Here is a 21136-nt window from a genome sequence, read left to right as displayed (position 1 = left end):
ACATCCCGACACCCCGACACCCCGACATCCCGACACCCCGACACCACGACATCCAGACATCCCGACATCCCGACACCCCGACATCCCGACACCCCGACAACCCGATATCCCGACACCCCGACACCCCGACACCCCGACACCCCGATATCCCGACACCCCGACACCACGACACCCCGACACCCCAACATCCGATGTCTAACAAAGGACTGCGATTCTGTATATAGGTAGCACGATATCTGATTATATCGTGGGACACTCCGTCATCCAAAGTAGTTCTTATTTACAAATTTTGGCCTTTGTAGACAATAAAGCATACGCTATTTTCTCTTGACAAAGTAACATACGGTGAACAAATAACCCTTAATATGTAAAGTTCGGGGCACGTTCCAAGAGGAACTTGCGTATACCAATGTGAGAACTAGAATGGCCAGATGATATGAGATATGTTCTGGACACATGTTATATATAAATATTGTCTCTATACTACACCAGGCCTGATTTCTCCACAAACATTCAGCTTAGATTTAAATTTCCCCAAACATTTTATGGAAATTGACTACTCCATACCTAACTTTGTCCTTGTCAGCCTGAGGGACCGCAGACCCGAGTGCTAATATGGGTCAAAAGCTGATATGGGTTAGGCTGTGGAAGTAGTTAATATGGTAACAGTTCTACCATATGCACTCGCTGTCAATGGTTATAAGTAACGTAAATATCATTTAAAAAACCAGCTATAGAATATCTAAGTGTCAACAAAACCATAACTCGAACTGAAAGCCGAGAAAACTAGGGCAATATAATAAAGGAAAGCTTTACATGTAGAACTAGGGCAATATGATATAGGAATGCTTTACATGGATATCCCTGCAACAGTACAAACAGAATAAGACCAAATAACATAAAGTTAACCGCAAAAAAATAAAAACATCTTCTTATTTTTAAAATTACTAATTGAACGGGAATACCTGATGTGTATATATAATGTTCACTTACTGTCACGGAAGTGGAACGGATATAGCGTATTTAGAGTCGATATGGCGCGTGCCTGGCAAATATGGATCCGCCCGAAATATGGCCACTGAAGAGATAATTGTATTACGTACAACGTTATGATGAAATATTTAACGTAGATAAAAGGAGATTTTAGTGTGGATTTGTAGATGATTACACAGATATGTTATTACATGTATTAATACACATGCACTTGTTTTGATATTTGGTACCAATGTTCCTTACTATGTTGTTTCCGGTACACATGTTCTTTACTATGTTATTTCCGGTACACATGTCCTTTACTATGTTGTTTCCGGTACACATGTTCTTTACTATGATATTTCCGGTACACATGACCTTTACTATGTTATTTCCGGTACACATGTCCTTTACTTTGTTATTTTCGGTACACACGTCCTTTACTATGTTATTTCCGGTACACATGTCCTTTATTATGTTATTTTCGGTACACACGTCCTTTACTATGTTATTTCCGGTACACATGTCCTTTACTATGTTATATTCGGTACAAATGTCCTTTACTCTGTTATTTCCGGTGCACATGACCTTTACTGTGTTATTTCCGGTACACATGTCCTTTACTATGTTATTTCCGGTACACATGTCCTTTACTATGTTATATTCGGTACACATGCCCTTTACTCTGTTATTTTCGGTGCACATGACCTTTACTATGTTATTTCCGGTGTACATGACCTTTACTCTGTTATTTCCGATGCACATGACCTTTACTCTGTTATTTTTGGTACACATGACCTTTTACTATGTTATTTTCGGTACACATGTCCTTTACTATGTTATTTCCGGTACACATAGCAGCTAGCATTGAATGTAACAAATAAACCGTATGAAATCAACAAATGGATTAACTGTTAATTGCAAGCATTAACTTGAACGAACAACTTAGTCTCTCTTTACGTTTTCAAAGCATAAACTATCTGACTTTTGGTCAGTGTAGCATGTCAAACGCCCGTGTTACTACCATAAACACTCTACTGAGCCTATTTAATCTACATACATTCATGTAGACTAGCATTGTCAGGAAATATTTGGTGTTAGGCAAGGAGATGCACTTTGGTCCTTGTACTCCAAATCACATGAAAGGGTGTTTTTAAGTAAAAAGGCAATGTGGGATAAGTATGAAACTTTTACAAATTAAATATCATCATATAACTAATATCTATGCCAAGTTACATGCTTATCCCCAAATGCCTTTTATGTACAATCAGTGGATACACATTGGAAATAGGCAGAACATTTGATAAAACAATGAAATCGGTTAACTTTAACGATTAACGCAGATTCTTTCCTTGAGGCTAGGAGACTTAAAATTACCAGCTAATCAAAATTCAAATATTAAACAAATCATTTTACTGTAATTATGGTGACAAATGTCATTTTTTATATGTAAGTTAACTTTGCTAGGAAGAAAACATCACAGGACCTGGGACTCACTTCAGCCACAGTTGCTGAGCAAATATTATATGATACATATACTATACAATATTAGCTATACACATCTTATACTTAAAACATATAAAGGGTGTCATGCACCTTTTAATTCACTTGAAATTGAGAGATATTTGAAATAGCCAAGTTTGATATGTGCCCAGAAATCATAACTCCGTATAAAAGAGAAGGAATGTATGTAGTCAATATGCAATTTATGTAAGTCTATTTAAATTAGTGAAGTTGTAAATTTCAAGTCAAAAATTAATTAGAAAGGAAATTATTGAGAAAACAAATTACTTTTCAATTAAAAATGACAAAAAAAACCTGACTTAATCCTTCTTTTTGTATAAATAATCTTTAAGTGACGATTGAATTTCTGTCATTTTTCATTTTGTTACATATGTTTGTCTAATTTATACATGTTTGCAAAACAGAAGTGGTATTATTTTGGTATTTAAGCTCATTTTGAAAACAGCAAACTATATTTGTGATTTACCCTACCCCTTTTGGTAACCCAGAAACCCACTTTCGGTTAAAGTTTTACCTTAGTTTTTCCGCATGTCATACAATAGGACATCTTTGAACAAAATAAGGAGGTGAAAATCTGAATATGCCGGGGCCTAAAAAAGGGCCTTATAGACACTCATCCTTTGTCGGAGGGCCTACTTGATTTCTCTGCTCTTGGAAAACCACAGTCAAATATACTTAAACAAACATTGGATGCTATTTCTCGCACTGTATTTGAATTCGAAAATATCTTAGATGATTTAATGAAAGTTTTTGATATATGATATACCACACAGCTTCTCATAAATAGATACATTTTCTTTTCATCACAATTTTTTTCACTTATATTAGTGTGAGTTTAAAGGTCTGCATCTAAGGACATCTTTTTCAATCTTTGTAAATATTATTGAGAAAAAAACTTAGTAAATCTACCTGCTCCATACTCGTGTCATTACCGCCCACCTCAAGCACGCCGAACCGTTTCCCGGTTTGTAAAACAATGTCAACTCAAATATAGATAGCCCCCAGTAGTGATACTCAGGTGAACGGGGGGAATTTTACCTTAATCCTAAGCCCCACTCAAGATACAACTGAAAACTGGAAAGTGACACGTGTGGTTTAACAGAGGCACGGAAGTCGCCTCGAAGATCCATATCCTGCAATATGATACAAGTGTAAATAATATCATGAAATGGATAAAAGGTGTAAGGTGCGAGAAAGACCTCCTGCGTGAGGACAATTTTATTGTTCGGGGGTTGAACCCAGCGCCCCTCAACCCTGACATCCTCCATTATGTTTACTCTATATGTACATATGTATACCTCATTAAGATTCATTTATACATACAGATGGAAACCTGCTGCTGAGGAATTAAATGTAAAAAAAACCACAAGTGTAAATAATACATCAACACTTGATACACTACACTAACATCACTGTACCCAAAACGGGACTCTTTTGTGAAAACAGCCCAAGAAATTGTCAAGCAATGCAAAGAAGTACTTTTGTGCAAACAGTTTTCATTTAATAGTAACTTTACCACAATTTAACTGTATATAAGCTTTATTGGCTGCTGAGTATCGTTATATGAACACGTTAAAGATAAGAATAATTACCAAAACAAAACTTTCCTGTTTTACGTGCCGTGCGACACTACTTTTTTGTGAATCATTTGCAAAGTCTATTTTATCAAAACTAATGCAAGTTTGGAGCAAAAAATTTAATCAGAACCCTCTTCTATTCTAAACTTTTTCAACCATGCACACTTTTCTGCTGATATTGATCGTTTATCCCCAAATATTAGCCAAAAATCTGTATTATCCCTTTCAGGTTACAGTAACGCCGGTTCAAGGGCCTACGTATTTTTAGAACCACGCGCCTGAATTATTTGTTACTGAAAGTGTGGTATAAAGAACATTGATATTGATGTAAAAAGTGTCCCGATTTGGGAACAGTGATGTTAGATCTCTTGAGAACCGTGTGTTATACTGGTAACACGAGAGGAGGATCGGTGTTTTTAGAATATTCGTCTTCTTTATCTATGTTAAATGAATTGTGAATGGTTGGGAGATCGATAGCTGGTTTGAAAGCAAAATGATCGTGTTAGTTTATATAAAAAAAAAATCGCGAAAAGATTCCAGATGTAAGGATTGCCCTTTATATCGGTTCAAAACTTCTAAGTAACAGCAAAGATATTCCGCTGAAGTAACTCTCCATGCTCTTTATTCTGTAATGTAACAGAGTATCTGAAGAAATTTCACGTGGTCGGAACGCCATTCCATTCCACGTAGGTTCGGGGAATGGAATGTCTGCCGCCTTGGTGAAAGGCGAGAGCGTTATGCACTGCGCCACCCGACCGGCCCATTATATTTAACTGAGAAGCTGGATACAACACTGAATGAAAATCTCTTTCCTTCAAAATATTGTTCAGTGTTAACGTTATTGACAAAAAGGATTGTGAAACGAAATAAGATGTTCAAGTTTTGAATTACGATAGTTTTTAATGTTAGACGCATTGTGTCTACTATTTGCTTTATTTGTTTATATTCTCATTCTGAATCACGAGAATAAGGTTTTCGATCCATAAAATATTATAATGTTTTGCCAACCTATGTTATGTACAAAGGTTTACCCTACAAGTCCTTGTTATAAATCATGTGTATATTTTACCTTAAAATTATAAAGAACACAAAATACTTTATTTTTAGCTCACCTGGCTATAAGTAATAAACAACTTCTTATGAATAACAAACCTGCCTAGGGTGATGACATTTCGCCAGTAGCATGCTCGGATGAAGAGTTATCAAGTTTGTTAGGAGTTACGTTTTTTATATCTTCGCCCTTGTTCTAGGTCGCAGGTGTCAAATATGTTGAAATATTTTAATAACTTCTTCTGAATATTTGCCAATGACATGTTGAGATCAATGACCTTGGCTTATATTCAGAGGTCACAGGGGTCAATTAACTTTCAAACAATTTCTTCTGAATAATCAAAAGGTCCAGGGTGATGATATTTGGCCAAAAGCATGCAGAATAAAGGGCTAAGTTTTTCAAATAAATGGAATATTTGTTTTGAAATTTTGTTCATGTGAATGACATTGACCCATTTTCAAGGTCACATATGATCAGTGGCGTTTAAACCTTTAAAAGCCAAATTCTCAATAAACAAAAAGTCTAGGGTGGTAGTATTTGACATGTTGCATTCTAGGATGAAGGGATATAAAGTTTGTTCAGTTTGATGTCCTTGTTTAACTTTCAAGGTCTCAGAGGTCAAATGTGTTTAAATCTTTCAACATGTTCTTTTGAAAGGCTATGAGTCAAGCCACTGATATTTTGCCTGTAGCTTTATTTTAGGCCACTTTTAAAGTAACAGGTGTGAGGTTAATACCAGATGACCGATAAAAGCCCGTTGGACCTCTTCTTTAAACTGAGATAATACCCAACAATATTTAGAGTTGGCAAAACGTCGTCGTGCACCATAAATTATTAAAAAGTCCTGTACACTGTTATAACATTGTGTTATCATAGATAATCCCTGTATACTGTTATAACATTGCAATATCATAGATAATCCCTTTATACTGTTATAACATTGTAATATCACAGATAATCCCTGTACACTGTTATAACATTGTAATATCATATATAATCCCTGTACACTGTTATAACATTGTAATATTATAGATAATCCCTGTACACTGTTATAACATTGTGTTATCATAGATAAACACTGTACACTGTTATAACATTGTAATATCATGGATTATACCTGTACACTGTTATAACATTGTAATATCATAGGTAATCCCTGTATACTGTTATAACATTGTAATATCACAGATAATCCCTGTACACTGTTATAACATTGTAATATCATAGATTATCCCTTACACTGTTATAAAATTGTAATATCATAGATAATCCCTGTACACTGTTATAACATTGTAATATCACAGATAATCCCTGTACACTGTTATAACATTGTAATATCATCATATATAATCCCTGTTTACTGTTATAACATTGTAATGGCATCATATATAATCCCTGTATTCTGTTATAACATTGTAATATCATCATATATAATCCCTTTATACTGTAATATCATTGTTATATAATCATATATGATCCCTTTATAATGTTATAACATTGTAATATCATCATATATAAACCCTGTATACTGTTTTAACATTGTAATATCATCATATATAAACCCTGTATACTGTTATAACATTGTAATATCATCATATATAAACCCTGTATACTGTTATAACATTATAATACCGTCATATATAAACCCTGTATACTGTTATAACATTGTAATATCATCATATATAAACCCTGTATACTGTTTGAACATTGTAATATCATCATATATAAACCCTGTATACTGTTATAACATTGTAATATCATCATATATAAACCCTGTATACTGTTATAACATTATAATACCGTCATATATAAACCCTGTATAATGTTATAACATTGTAATATCATCATATATAAACCCTGTATACTGTTTTAACATTGAAATATCATCATATACAAACCCTGTATACTGTTTTAACATTGTAATATCATCATATATAAACCCTGTATACTGTTTTAACATTGAAATATCATCATATATAAACCCTTATACTGTTTTAACATTGTAATATCATCATATATAAACCCTGTATACTGTTATAACATTATAATACCGTCATGTATAAACCCTGTATACTGTTATAACATTGTAAGATCATCATATATAAAGCCTGTATACTGTTATAACATTGTAATATAATCATAGATAATCCCTGTATACTGTTTTAACATTGTAATATCATCATATATAAACCCTGTATACTGTTATAACATTGTAATATAATCATAGATAATCAATGTCTACTGTTTTAACATTGTAATATCATCATATATAAACCCTGTATACTGCTATAACATTATAATACCGTCATATATAAACCCTGTATAATGTTGTAACATTGTAATATCATCATATATAAACCCTGTATACTACTATAACATTATAATACCGTCATATATAAACCCTGTATAATGTTATAACATTGTAATATCATCATATATAAACCATGTATACTGTTATAACATTATAATACCGTCATGTATAAACCCTGTATACTGTTATAACATTATAATACCGTCATGTATAAACCCTGAATACTGTTATAACATTGTAATATAATCATATATAAACCCTGTATACTGTTTTAACATTGAAATATCATCATATATAAACCCTTATACTGTTTTAACATTGTAATATCATCATATATAAACCATGTATACTGTTATAACATTATAATACCGTCATATATAAACCCTGTATAATGTTGTAACATTGTAATATCATCATATATAAACCATGTATACTGTTATAACATTATAATACCGTCATGTATAAACCCTTTATACTGTTATAACATTGTAAGATCATCATATATAAAGCCTGTATAGTGTTATAACATTGTAATATAATCATAGATAATCCCTGTATACTGTTTTACCATTGTAATATCATCATATATAAACCCTTTTACTGTTTTAAAATTGTAATATCATCATATATAAACCCTTTATACTGTTTGAACATTGTAATATCATCATATATACACCCTGTATACTGTTTTAACATTTTAATATCATCATATATAAACCCTGTATACTGTTATAACATTGTAATGTTATCATATATAAACCCTGTATGCTGTTAAAATATTGTTATATCATCATATATAAACCCTTTTTACTGTTATAACATTATAATATCATCATATATAATCCCTGTATACTGTTATATCATCATATATAATCCCTTTATACTGTTATATCATCATATATGAACCTGTATACTGTTATAACATTGATATATCATCATATATAATCCTTATATACTGCTATAACAGTGTAATGTTATCATATATGAACCTGTATACTGTTATAACATTGATATATCATCATATATAATCCCTATATACTGCTATAACAGTGTAATGTTATCATATATAAACCCTGTATACTATTATAACATTGTTATATCATCATATATAATCCCTGTATACTGTTATAACATTGTAATGTTATCATATATAATCCCTGTTTAATGTTATAACATTGTAATACCGTCATATATAAACCCTGTATTCTGTTATAACATTGTAATGTTATCATATATGAACCCTGTATACTGTTATAACATTGTAATATCATCATATATAAACCCTGTATACTGTTATGCCATTATTAATTTCATCATTTAAACAATTCTTACTGGTTTACCATTATTAATAACCAATGCCAATCTTGCAGAATACTATTTATTAACATTATCATAAATTAAAAAAAAAATATTTAACTTTGTAACGAATTTCAATAATAATTGTTGAGAAACGCTGTATACTATAATAATATTGTCAATGTAATTATATGCAAATCTGATTATAATTGAATGTGTAGATTCACCGCTTGTTTATTTGTTGAAGATATAGTTTTAACCCACTACGCCACTCAATAAAACCGTGCATACTTTACGCGCATGTCAAATATTTGAAACGAAATGTTAATCTCACATTTAGATAATGAAAATATAACAATGTTTAGCAAAGCTTTATAAGGTACCAACCATTGATAATTCAAATACCAAATGCAATAATACTTTAAGGACTAAGCATGAACATTGTTTTAACTTGCTTCATCATTTTAGTCTGGCCTAGGCCTTGTTATCCTTAAGATATTGCGACATTTTTCTGTTGGAATACAGCCACTGTATTCAGGAAATGTATTAACAACTGGTTTAATTCTTTATTTCTTAAACGAGGATTGCATACAGCCCGAAAGCTACTAGATGCTTTCCTCAACATATAATAAAACAATACAATATGTACAATGACAAAATATGACACAGATATGAAACGTACATGACACCCATTCACACTCTTTCGTCCAGACACCCACACAATAACAGAAAGGAAATGGGAAGAAAAAAAGAAAGAAGATAGGTAGAAACGGAGACATTGAAAATTTGTTGAACTTTGTAAGAAATTCGAATACAATGACAAAATAAACGTTTTGAGAACAAATGATTAAGCAGTTCCGAGATTAATTTTAAAATGTTCGAAAAAAGGTTTATGGAACTACATTACATCTTCCGCATTACCATCTTTTTAAACCATCGTTCCTCTCTGCAGCTTTCTTTTCATAGACTCAATTGGAAACATCGAGTGTTACTCGGTTTAAAAACCCTTTTTTGGTGTTTCATTTCACTAGCACAACCTTGGATACGGAAAAGTCATATATTCCTTACAATATGCACTTCTGAAAATAAAGTTTTAATGGTTAAAACTATTTTTTGCACTTTGCGTTCACTCGCAAGCTGCTGTCTGATGCTAGTCCAGTACACATCTATTTGATTGGATAAGTCATAATATGAGCATGTATTCGGAGTCTAATCGAAACTTCCGTATCCTCACAACGGAGACAATACATTTACGCATAACGTTTTACATGTCCTATTGCAGTTTCTGAGTAAAAGAGGTGAGTAAATGATCATTATATCCGGTAAAGGTTGGTGCGTCATTCTTTTTCAACAAGATTACAAAGGTAGAACTCAGATTAAATACTCAACATTGCATTCTTCAGACATATCTTGTATTCGTGGTGATATTGTGGTGTCAGGTCAGGTTACACAATCATATTTAGTCCTTTAGCTAGTAGCAAATGATATCAGTCCTCTGGTGGTTATTAGGGTAAATACAGAAAAGAAAACATAAAAAAAGAAATTTTATTAACCAGAATTAATAAGCCTGATAAGCAAACCATTTTTTCTGCATTGTGAGATTTTACAGTTTATTTCACTTCGATAAAGCCGTCATATTTTGTCAGTGCACTCAACGTGTTAAATACGCTTTACCTTGTCTTTAATCAGGTCAGGGTCGCTACATAATAGTGTGTATTGTATGTAATCAGGGGTTCACTGCGTTTCGCGGAAATCGGTGCTCGTTTCCCTGTAGGGTGTTTATATTTAGACCATAGCTTGTATTCTACTGTGAGTATCCAGGTTGAGCTTACCAATGTAATACACACAACAAATGTATTTCACAATTCAGTTTGTACGAGTCAGCCAAATTATGATCATTGCAGGATCAGATTACATGCTGTCTCTCTGAAGAGGATTTCCTGGTCGTAAACAATTCGTTAACGATACATTAAATACTTATAGATGTAAAAGAATATCAGCATTAAGATTTTTTGTCTTTGTGATCAAAGGTTGTTCATAAATAAATAATTCATAAAATAAACAAGTGTTTGTGGTTCCTTGACGATTAATTATTGTCTTATAACTGATATAATGTATAGATAACAGAGTGACGTTCAACACAGTCCGGGTCCAGGGACCATGATTAACTATCCATTGTCCTAATACGTTAGGTACCGGATATTCACAATGAGAGGACATCTGCCGGTTACTGTAGATAGTTGAAGAGGATCCACACCCACTCAATATTAGGCAATAATAATTCCAGTATAAAATTCTCTATAGCTATACAAAGCTTAAACAATAAAACAAAATGTGTAAAGAATGACAATAATATTTACGTCAGTAAAATGTTAACAAGTTCTCGAAATTCTACCTAAAGTCACTCCTGTCTGCACGGCCAACCAATGCGTCACCTATAAACGTCACTGGCCTCTTACTGACTTTCTATGCCCTATTGATGACAAATATATCAGAATTAACTTCCTTTTCTGGGTAAAAAAACAAGCTTAGGACAAGGTTGTTGTTTTCAGAAAATATCCGCCTACATTTGAGTGCCATCCACTAATGGATGATCCAACTAGAGAACCCTTCCCACTGATGTAAATATAGTTACTACTGTAAAACGCTATCCACTGATGTAAATATAGTTACTACTGCTGAACGCTACCCACTGATGTAAATATAGTTACTACTGCTGAACGCTATCCACTGATGTAAATATAGTTACTACTGTTGAACGCTACCCACTGATGTAAATATAGTTACTACTGTTGAACGCTATCCACTGATGTAAATATAGTTACTACTGTTGAACGCTATCCACTGATGTAAATATAGTTACTACTGTTGAACGCTATCCACTGATGTAAATATAGTTACTACTGTTGAACGCTATCCACTGATGTAAATATAGTTACTACTGTTGAACGCTATCCACTGATGTAAATATAGTTACTACTGTTGAACGCTATCCACTGATGTAAATATAGTTACTACTGTTGAACGCTATCCACTGATGTAAATATAGTTACTACTGTTGAACGCTATCCACTGATGTAAATATAGTTACTACTGTTGAACGCTATCCACTGATGTAAATATAGTTACTACTGTTGAACGCTATCCACTGATGTAAATATAGTTACTACTGTTGAACGCTATCCACTGATGTAAATATAGTTACTACTGTTGAACGCTATCCACTGATGTAAATATAGTTACTACTGTTGAACGCTATCCACTGATGTAAATATAGTTACTACTGTTGAACGCTATCCACTGATGTAAATATAGTTACTACTGTTGAACGCTATCCACTGATGTAAATATAGTTACTACTGTTGAACGCTATCCACTGATGTAAATATAGTTACTACTGTTGAACGCTATCCACTGATGTAAATATAGTTACTACTGTTGAACGCTATCCACTGATGTAAATATAGTTACTACTGTTGAACGCTATCCACTGATGTAAATATAGTTACTACTGTTAAACGCTATCCACTGATGTAAATATAGTTACTACTGTTAAACGCTATCCACTGATGTAAATATAGGTACTACTGTTGAACGCTATCAACTGATGCAAATATAGTTACTACTGTTAAACGCTATCCACTGATGTACATATAGTTACTACTGTTGAACGCTATCCACTCATGTAAATATAGTTACTTCTGTTGAACGCTATCCACTGATGTAAATATAGTTCCTACTGTTAAACGCTATCCACTGATGTAAATATAGTAACTACTGTTAAACGCTATCCACTGATGTAAATATAGTTACTACTGTTGAACGCTATCCTCTGATGTAAATATAGTTACTACTGTTGCGGGGGTCAAAGTTTGGACTTAACATAAAGTTATTTATCATTTGTTTGGATTTTTTAATGTTGTAACCATGGTAATAAGTATGAAATCTGGGGGAAAAGGTCTTCAAAACATTTTAATTTCTCTAACAAAATTGCTTTTACATAGATATGTATACATGTCCTTTATTGTCAGAATCAGGCCATTTCTACTGTACACTACCGTTGAACAACATCAACGGACTTACGTATTTTCTACTGAACACTATCCACCAGTGGCGGCTACAGGGGCGTTTTCCTAGTTGCCCTAGTTACGCTTTTTGCTGCGTCCAAAATTAATCTACGCAAACGTTTTTGAAGATTTTCCTCCATTCTATCAAAGTTCCTCCTTCATAAGTTAAACGAATATTTTTCTATGAACTCTCCAAGCCAGTCATGCTAATTGTAAAATGGCTAGGGGTGTTGTTAAAATAAACAATGATTTTACTATGTTACTATGTAACTATACCTAGATAGAACCAGGGTATGAGATCAGTCCAGTGTAACTATACCTAGGTAGAGCCAGGCCACGAGATTACTTTCACGTATTAATTTATGTTTGAACGTTGATTCAGAAAAACAAGATATAAACTTTTTTTTATTATTTATAAAGATTTGGATTCTTTGTTTTCAGTTTTGTTTTTTTATTTCCAATAAAAAAATATTTTACATGCATTTTTAATAGATTGGTTATCAAAAGGATTTTAATAACTTTGAAGAAAAAAGTAAGATATATTGCTTTACAATTAAAAACTTACATATTATGACTGTAAATGTTAAAGTATAGTGTATCAGTTGATTGAATTGTATTACTTCTCTATTAACCGTACCGCAATACTATTAACACATTTCATGTAAATATGTATTTATTATTGCCATTATGTCATTGTCATGTTTAAATGTGTTTAAAGCACAAAGGCATTGTTGCCTATTGCAAATTAAATAAAAGGCTATATACATAACTATACTCATCGTTTTAGTCATTTTTAAGATATAGCTACGGATTTAATATCCCTAAAAAAATCCTAGTTTTATATTTAGATAGCTAAAAATATATCGTAAAATCAAATATGAAATAGTTCCTGTTCTCTTACCCGACGTAACATAGTTTATGAATGACTTTGACTGTGTATAATTTAACCGAGGAATGCTCGTCCGGGTTAAAAAAACAACCTTTTCCTAAAAGGTATAATACATGATGTTGGCGGGGGCAGATCACTCGCCTGGATTTTTCGCCCCTTCATACTACAGTTCCGTCAACGAGGGAATTTAACGAATTCCCTACTAAGGGAAATCCTTAAAATATCATTTAAAATGGGGCAAAATTCTAACTTTTATACAAACCTCTCCAAACACTGCTCTGACAATGACACTAAGTCTTCAGTTACGTTTGACAGTGTGTAAGTATGTTCGTGCTTACTGGCTTAATCAATCTATTTCAGGTTTTTATTCTCTAATTATGAAAAATTATAAACTATCAATATGTAGATGATAATAGTGTATTGTCTCATTTTGTAATTTACAAAAGTCTTGACAAAAATAGTCACTTTGCATCTGCTTCAGAATGCTGGCTTGTAACAAAATTATCTATTTTAGAATTGATTTAAAAGTTAAAGCGCCAAATTTGAGAAACAATTTCATGTTTTCTAAGCTTTTGAAAACCGTTAAAATTTGTCTTGTACTTATAATTATCATTGCATTACACATAACAGATTTTTACAAGCTAGGTACCAATTAAAAATGACATATAAGATGTTTCAATGTTTTAGAGCAGCGTTCAAATATAGATACTTATCTCGGCCGAAACTTTTTAAATTGGGTAGCGAACAAAAAATAGGTGGCAATGCCATTGACTCAATAAGTTAGCATACGTTTAATGCCATTTTTAATACTCGCTTTGTTTTTTGCATCATAATTTAACGATTAATGTTGAAAGTAAACTATAGCTTAGACAACGTCAGACACATACCACGATGATGCCTCGTTGACTTAGATTATTTAATTATTCCTGCTTTCACGAACCAGACGTGAAGAAAGAGAACAGCATAGAACAGTTGCAATTGTTTTTTTTGTTCTTCTTTGTTTTCGATATTTTAAATGGTAGGTCGATCATTCTCTGAACTTGTGCTCGTTAAATCGTTATGATAGTGCCTGATAACACTATAGGGTGCCTGATAGCACTATAGAGTGCCTGATAGCACTAAAGGGTGCCTAATAGCACTATAGAGTGCCTAATAGCACTATAGGGTGCCTGCTAGAACTATAGGGTGCCTGATAGCACTATAGACATTGACAGCTTTTCATCAATTATAGTGTGTGGATGTACAGTTAACGAAAAAAACATTGTTAATTATAGTGTGTGGTTGTATCATTGACAGCTTTTCATCAATTATGGGTGTGGTTGTACAGCCAGATAGCACGAGAGGCATTGACAGCTTTTCATTAATTATAGTGTGTGGTTGTACAGACTGACAGCACTCTAGGCATTGTTAGCTTTTCATCAATTATAGTGTGGGGTTGTACAGCCAGATAGCACTATAGGTATTGACAGCTTTTCATCAATTATAGTGTGTGATTGTACAGCCAGATAGCACTATAGGAATTGACAGCTTTTCATCAATTATGGGTGTGGTTGTACAGCCAGATAGCAGTATAGGCATTGACAGCTTTTCATCAATTATGGGTGTGGTTGTACAGCCAGATAGCACTATAGGTATTGACAGCTTTTCATCAATTATAGAGTGTGGTTGTACAGCCAGATAGCACGAGAGGCATTGACAGCTTTTCATCAATTATAGTGGGTGGTTGTACAGCCAGATAGAACTATAGACATTGACAGCTTTTCATCAATTATAGTGTGTGATTGTACAGCCAGATAGCACTTTAGACATTGACAGCTTTTCATCAAATATAGTGTGTGATTGTACAGCCAGATAGCACTTTAGACATTGACAGCTTTTCATCAAATATAGTGTGTGATTGTACAGCCAGATAGCACTTTAGACATTGACAGCTTTTCATCAAATATAGTGTGTGGATGTACAGTTAACGAAAAAAACATTGTTAATTATGGTGTGTGGTTGTACAGTTAACGAGATAGCACTATAGGCATTGACAGCTTTTTATCAATTATAGTGTGTGGTTGTACAGCCTGATAGCAATATAGGCATTGACAGCTTTTCATTAATTATAGTGTGTGGTTGTATAGTTAACGAACAAACACAATGTTAATTATATTGTGTGGTTGTATAGTTAACGAACAAACACAATGTTAATTATACTGTGTGGTTGTATAGTTAACGAACAAACACAATGTTAATTATAGCGTGTGGTTGTATAGTTAACGAACAAACACAATGTTAATTATAGCGTGTGGTTGTATAGTTAACGAACAAACACAATGTTAATTATAGCGTGTGGTTGTATAGTTAACGAACAAACACAATGTTAATTATAGCGTGTGGTTGTATAGTTAACGAACAAACACAATGTTAATTATAGCGTGTGGTTGTATAGTTAACGAACAAACACAATGTTAATTATACTGTGTGGTTGTATAGTTAACGAACAAACACAATGTTAATTATAGCGTGTGGTTGTATAGTTAACGAACAAACACAATGTTAATTATAGCGTGTGGTTGTATAGTTAACGAACAAACACAATGTTAATTATAGCGTGTGGTTGTATAGTTAACGAACAAACAGAATGTTAATTATAGTGTGTGGTTGTACAGCCTGATAGCAATATAGGCATTGACAGCTTTTCATCAATTCTGTGTGTGGTTGTACAGCCAGATAGCACGAGAGGCATTGACAGCTTTTCATCAATTCTAGTGTGTGGATGTACAGTTAACGTAAAAAACATTGTTAATTATAGTGTGTGGTTGGATAGTTAACGAACAAACACATTGTTAATTATAGTGTGTGGTTGTACAGTTAACGAGATAGCACTATAGGAATTGACAGCTTTTCATCAATTATAGAGTGTGGTTGTACAGCCAGATAGCATTATAGACATTGACAGCTTTTCATCAATTATAGTGTGTGGATGTACAGTTAACGAAAAAAACATTGTTAATTATAGTGTGTGGTTGTACAGTTAACGAACAAACACATTGTTAATTATAGTGTGTGGTTGTATAGTTAACGAACAAACACGTTGTTAATTATAGTGTGTGGTTGTACAGTTAACGAGATAGCACTATAGGAATTGACAGCTTTTCATCAATTATAGTGTGTGGTTGTACAGCCTGATAGCACTATAGGCATTGACAGCTTTTCATCAATTATAGTGTGTGGATGTATAGTTAACGAACAAACGTTTTGTTAATTATAGTGTGTGTTTGTATAGTTAACGAACAAACGTTTTGTTAATTATAGTGTGTGTTTGTATAGTTAACGAACAAACACAATGTTAATTATAGTGTGTGGTTGTATAGTTAACGAACAAACACATTGTTCGAAATGTTTTTACACAGCAAACGACTGTTACCTACACAGTAACGGACAGAAAATGAAGGGAGGGGGGCAACGTTAAGTCCTCATTATATTAACTGTTTCCCTTTCTAATGCTATAAAATCAGTTTCGATTATATTTTATGAAAGTAGCCCGGAGTATTATCTGGTGCCTGTTTAGATGTTCCCGTTGTGTCGTCCAACTGACTGCGCAACACAGATTAATTTTGTCCTTTTTACATTACAATATTATCTCCTGACGGTAACATTTTCTGTATGGTTTTTTAAAGACTCGTGCATCGTCCAAGCTATTGCCACGACAATCGTCTCCCAATCATGTAACATCGCCATACCATGCGATCACGGGAATACCTCCGTCTCTATCCAGTCCCAGGTAAAGAAACTGCACACCAGGGTCAAGTCGGATTATCTCGTTAACAAGTTGGTAAGTACTTATATACATTTGTGTACTACTGTTACAACGAAAGTTCACAAACAGATGGACAGCATTTACACATTATATTACATGCATATGTCCTATTGTTTTTGAATTACCAATAAAAATGTTTTCTGATCAAGGAGACAATGATATGCCACATGATATATAATGTATTGATTACCCGTCCTGTTCACATAGACATTAGGAACCAACCATTTGCCTGCTCTAGTTTTATTCTCCTTACGAATGGTATATGTAGTCCTAATTAAGTGTGAGCTTATATTAGGTATACCATACCCCCTCAGTTCATGGAGTGACGCCTCCTCACGTTCACGAGTGCGTAGCGCTATTACTTGATACTGTACATCAACATTAAGTTATACAGACAGGTTTACGTTGTGAATTTAGTTTAAATTTGTACCAGAGTGCACCATTCATCGAACACAAAGAAGACGAAGTACATTTCTTTTTCTATACCCCTGACGTAACGAAAAAATTAAATCTACATTATTAAGTGGCATGCAAAACTTTAAAAGGATATTATCATCTAACAAACAGAAACTTTCGCACAAAAGTATCACGTATCTTCATTAAAATGTTTTGAACTGGGGAAGATTGACTTGCTACGTGCCTAAGTATAGTTAGTATTGCTTATATTTAGTTTCCGTTTGTGTTGCATTGATTTGCATATTATGTAATCTCGTTTGAATGAAAATGCTTTAAACTTGAAGCGTATTTCCCCCGTCCACGCTAGCAGTTGGCTCCTTGTTTACCATTACCTGTACAACGTGGGTAACATCCGGGCAAGATTGTCTGAAGTAATACACACATATTCCTTATGCACAATAGTTTATACACTCCTTATGTTGCTATTATTTCAGATGGACGTCGCCGGAACGGAACAGTTACCAGGATCGGAGTCGGAATGTCCTCTCCCCCGACTCCCCCTCCGCCTCAAACCTAAATCTCGCGTTCAGGTAAGTTTTAAAAGTATAATCATTTAACAGACACCTTCCGAGTTGAAGGGAAAGCCTTGTCACCCCGCTAAAGAATGTTATCCTTGTTTTTGTTGGGAAATGTAGTGTTATATAAGGTATGTTATAGTCTCATTAATATATACTCATAACTTTATCTTTTAGAAGTGATTAAATATCTTACATGAGAATGAATCACTGATGTTAAATTGGTTTAAATCTGAAAATCAAACTAACGATCAATTAATTTACGTAAAGGTTTTCAAGGAAATGACCCATTAACCGACTTTGTGTACGTGACATGAAGGCACGCGTACTCATGCACTTTTTATATAGGGTCAATCCGGATATGAACACAATATAATTGTGATGCAAAGGATTAGTTGTTAAATATACCACAACATCAACACAAACACACAATATACCACAACATCAACACAAAAACACAATATACCACTTCAACACACAAACAAACAATATGCCACAACATCAACACACAAACAAACAATATGCCACAACATCAACACAAAAACACAATATACCACTTCAACACACAAACAAACAATATACCACATCATCAACACAAAAACACAATAAACCACACTTCAACACACAAAAACACAATATGACAACATCAACACAAATACGCAATATACACAAAAATACAATATACCACATCATCAATACAAATACACAATATACCACATCATCAACACAAAAACCCAATATACCACACTTCAACACAAAAACACAATATACCACATCATCAACACACAAAAACACAATATACCACAACATCAATACAAAAACACTATATACCATATCATCAACACAAAAACACAATATACCACACTTCAACACACAAAAACACAATATACCACATCATCAACACAAAAATACAATATACCACATCATCAACACAAAAATACAATATACCACACTTCAACACATTAGAAAAAAAAATATACCCTTGTGTCAACTCACAGTAACAAAATATATCACAGTGTCGACACACAGCGACAAATATTCCGCAGTGTCGACACACAAATACACATATACCACTGTTGACACACACAGACAAATATACCACTGTTGACACACACAGACAAATATTCCGCAGTGTCGACACACAAATACACATATACCACTGTTGACACACAAAGACAAATATACCACTGTTGACACACAAAGACAAATATACCAATGTGTCGACACACCAAGACAAAAACAGAACTTGATATCGACATACAATCTGTTCATTGGACATCATGAACCAACTACATTCACACAAGCAAATGAAAAACGGGATATATTACTTTTTCCGATAAAGAACAACTTTATTACGCATTGTTGATGAAAAAGCACCGTATACATATATCATACTTATATATTTATTCCACCTATATATATATGAAATGATCGATAGTTAAGCTGGTTATCGATTAAGGCAAATGCTATAAGATTGTGATTATATACTTATATACATACATACATTATAACAATACATACATTGTTCTGCTATTTGATGTTGACTGTTATTCATTTACAGGCCACACTGAAGAAATTCTACCAGGACCTCGCATCCTATCTTTTGCTTGTTGATAAAACAGCAGCCACACACAAACATTCTGAAATGAGTTTGAAACTCGCCATGCCAATGTGTGATATTCTGTGTTTAGCTTACACCAAACTAAAGAGCAAAAAGAAAATACGAAACATAGCAAAGAAAGTAACAAGAAAGTACGAAGATGTTACTATGAAGGAAACCAACACCTGTTCAATATACCAGCCTGTCACTATAATTAAGAATTTAAATAAGTTTCTTAAACATGCTCTCCAGTATTTTGAGGGAAAGGCAGATACCCAACGGACACGTCGAGCATCAAAAAGATGCAAGGGTAGTAGGAGGAAATCGAAACAGTCCAAAACTTGTAGGAAGAAATCGAAACCGCTCAAAAATAGGAACAGATCTGGACGGAGAGGGAAACAGAACAGGAAACAGGGGAAAGCTGTCGTCTCCCATCAAACAAGGAGAACATAACTCCATATACACAATCTGTAGGATAATTATTTATTTATTTATTATATCAAAGAAATGTGCCAAAATTATTTATTAAAATTATTGAATTAATCTTTTCTTCACCAAAACGACAAGCTCCAGTTATATTTGTATATTTACTTTATTTTCATACTACACATAAAACTGATTTACATCATATGGATTTAGTTGGGCTTGTTGCAATGCGTTGTTGTGTGTTGTTTTACTTTATACATTGTATATGTTAATTTATTGTGACAAGAACACTGATTACAACTGTATGTATTGATGTCTATATTTCGGCGTTTACATTACGATCTGTAATGCTCCTATTCCGGAGAATGTGAACTGGGTATTGCATGTAAGAGAAAACAAACATTGACGCCAAAATGTTCCGTCTATGAGTATAAGCGAGTATCAGACACGTATTTTATTTGAACACATATACATTTAGATCTCATTCATTGTCAGTACACGGTATTGTATGGGTATGGAACTTTGTCAGTACACGGTATTGTATGGGTATGGAACTTTGTCAGTTCACGGTATTGTATGGGTATGGAACTTTGTCAGTACACGGTATTGTATGGGTATGGAACTTTGTCAGTACACGGTATTGTATG

The 21136-nt window shown here is 33.5% G+C and overlaps 2 protein-coding genes across 2 annotated transcripts in view; both read left to right on the top strand.

Annotated features, from left to right (window-relative positions):
- Positions 1–614, top strand: part of LOC110452469 (proteoglycan 4-like) — a 15854-nt gene extending 15240 nt beyond the window's left edge. The window contains exon 3 of the mRNA XM_021501030.1: positions 587–614. Coding sequence (XP_021356705.1) covers positions 587–614 — 28 coding nt within the window. The remainder of the gene's footprint in view (positions 1–586) is intronic.
- A 17660-nt stretch (positions 615–18274) lies between these two features.
- LOC110452502 lies at positions 18275–21130 on the top strand. Its single transcript, XM_021501075.1, has 3 exons — positions 18275–18289; positions 18383–18478; positions 20025–21130. Exons 2-3 carry the CDS (start codon positions 18383–18385, stop codon positions 20514–20516), a joined length of 588 nt encoding a protein of 195 aa, XP_021356750.1. The 5' UTR covers positions 18275–18289; the 3' UTR covers positions 20517–21130.
- Positions 21131–21136: the final 6 nt, after the last annotated feature.

Source organism: Mizuhopecten yessoensis, unplaced genomic scaffold, assembly GCF_002113885.1.
Source record: "Mizuhopecten yessoensis strain PY_sf001 unplaced genomic scaffold, ASM211388v2 scaffold757, whole genome shotgun sequence".
NCBI classification, from domain to species: Eukaryota; Metazoa; Mollusca; class Bivalvia; order Pectinida; family Pectinidae; genus Mizuhopecten; species Mizuhopecten yessoensis.
This window is presented reverse-complemented; position numbering and strand designations above follow the sequence as displayed.

Bases quoted from the DNA above. Each gene is read 5' to 3' on its own strand.
- LOC110452502 (XM_021501075.1), top strand. From the start codon at position 18,383: ATGGACGTCGCCGGAACGGAACAGTTACCAGGATCGGAGTCGGAATGT. The intron at 18,479-20,024 runs GTAAGTTTTAAA...ATTCATTTACAG, and splicing joins AACCTAAATCTCGCGTTCAG to GCCACACTGAAGAAATTCTA.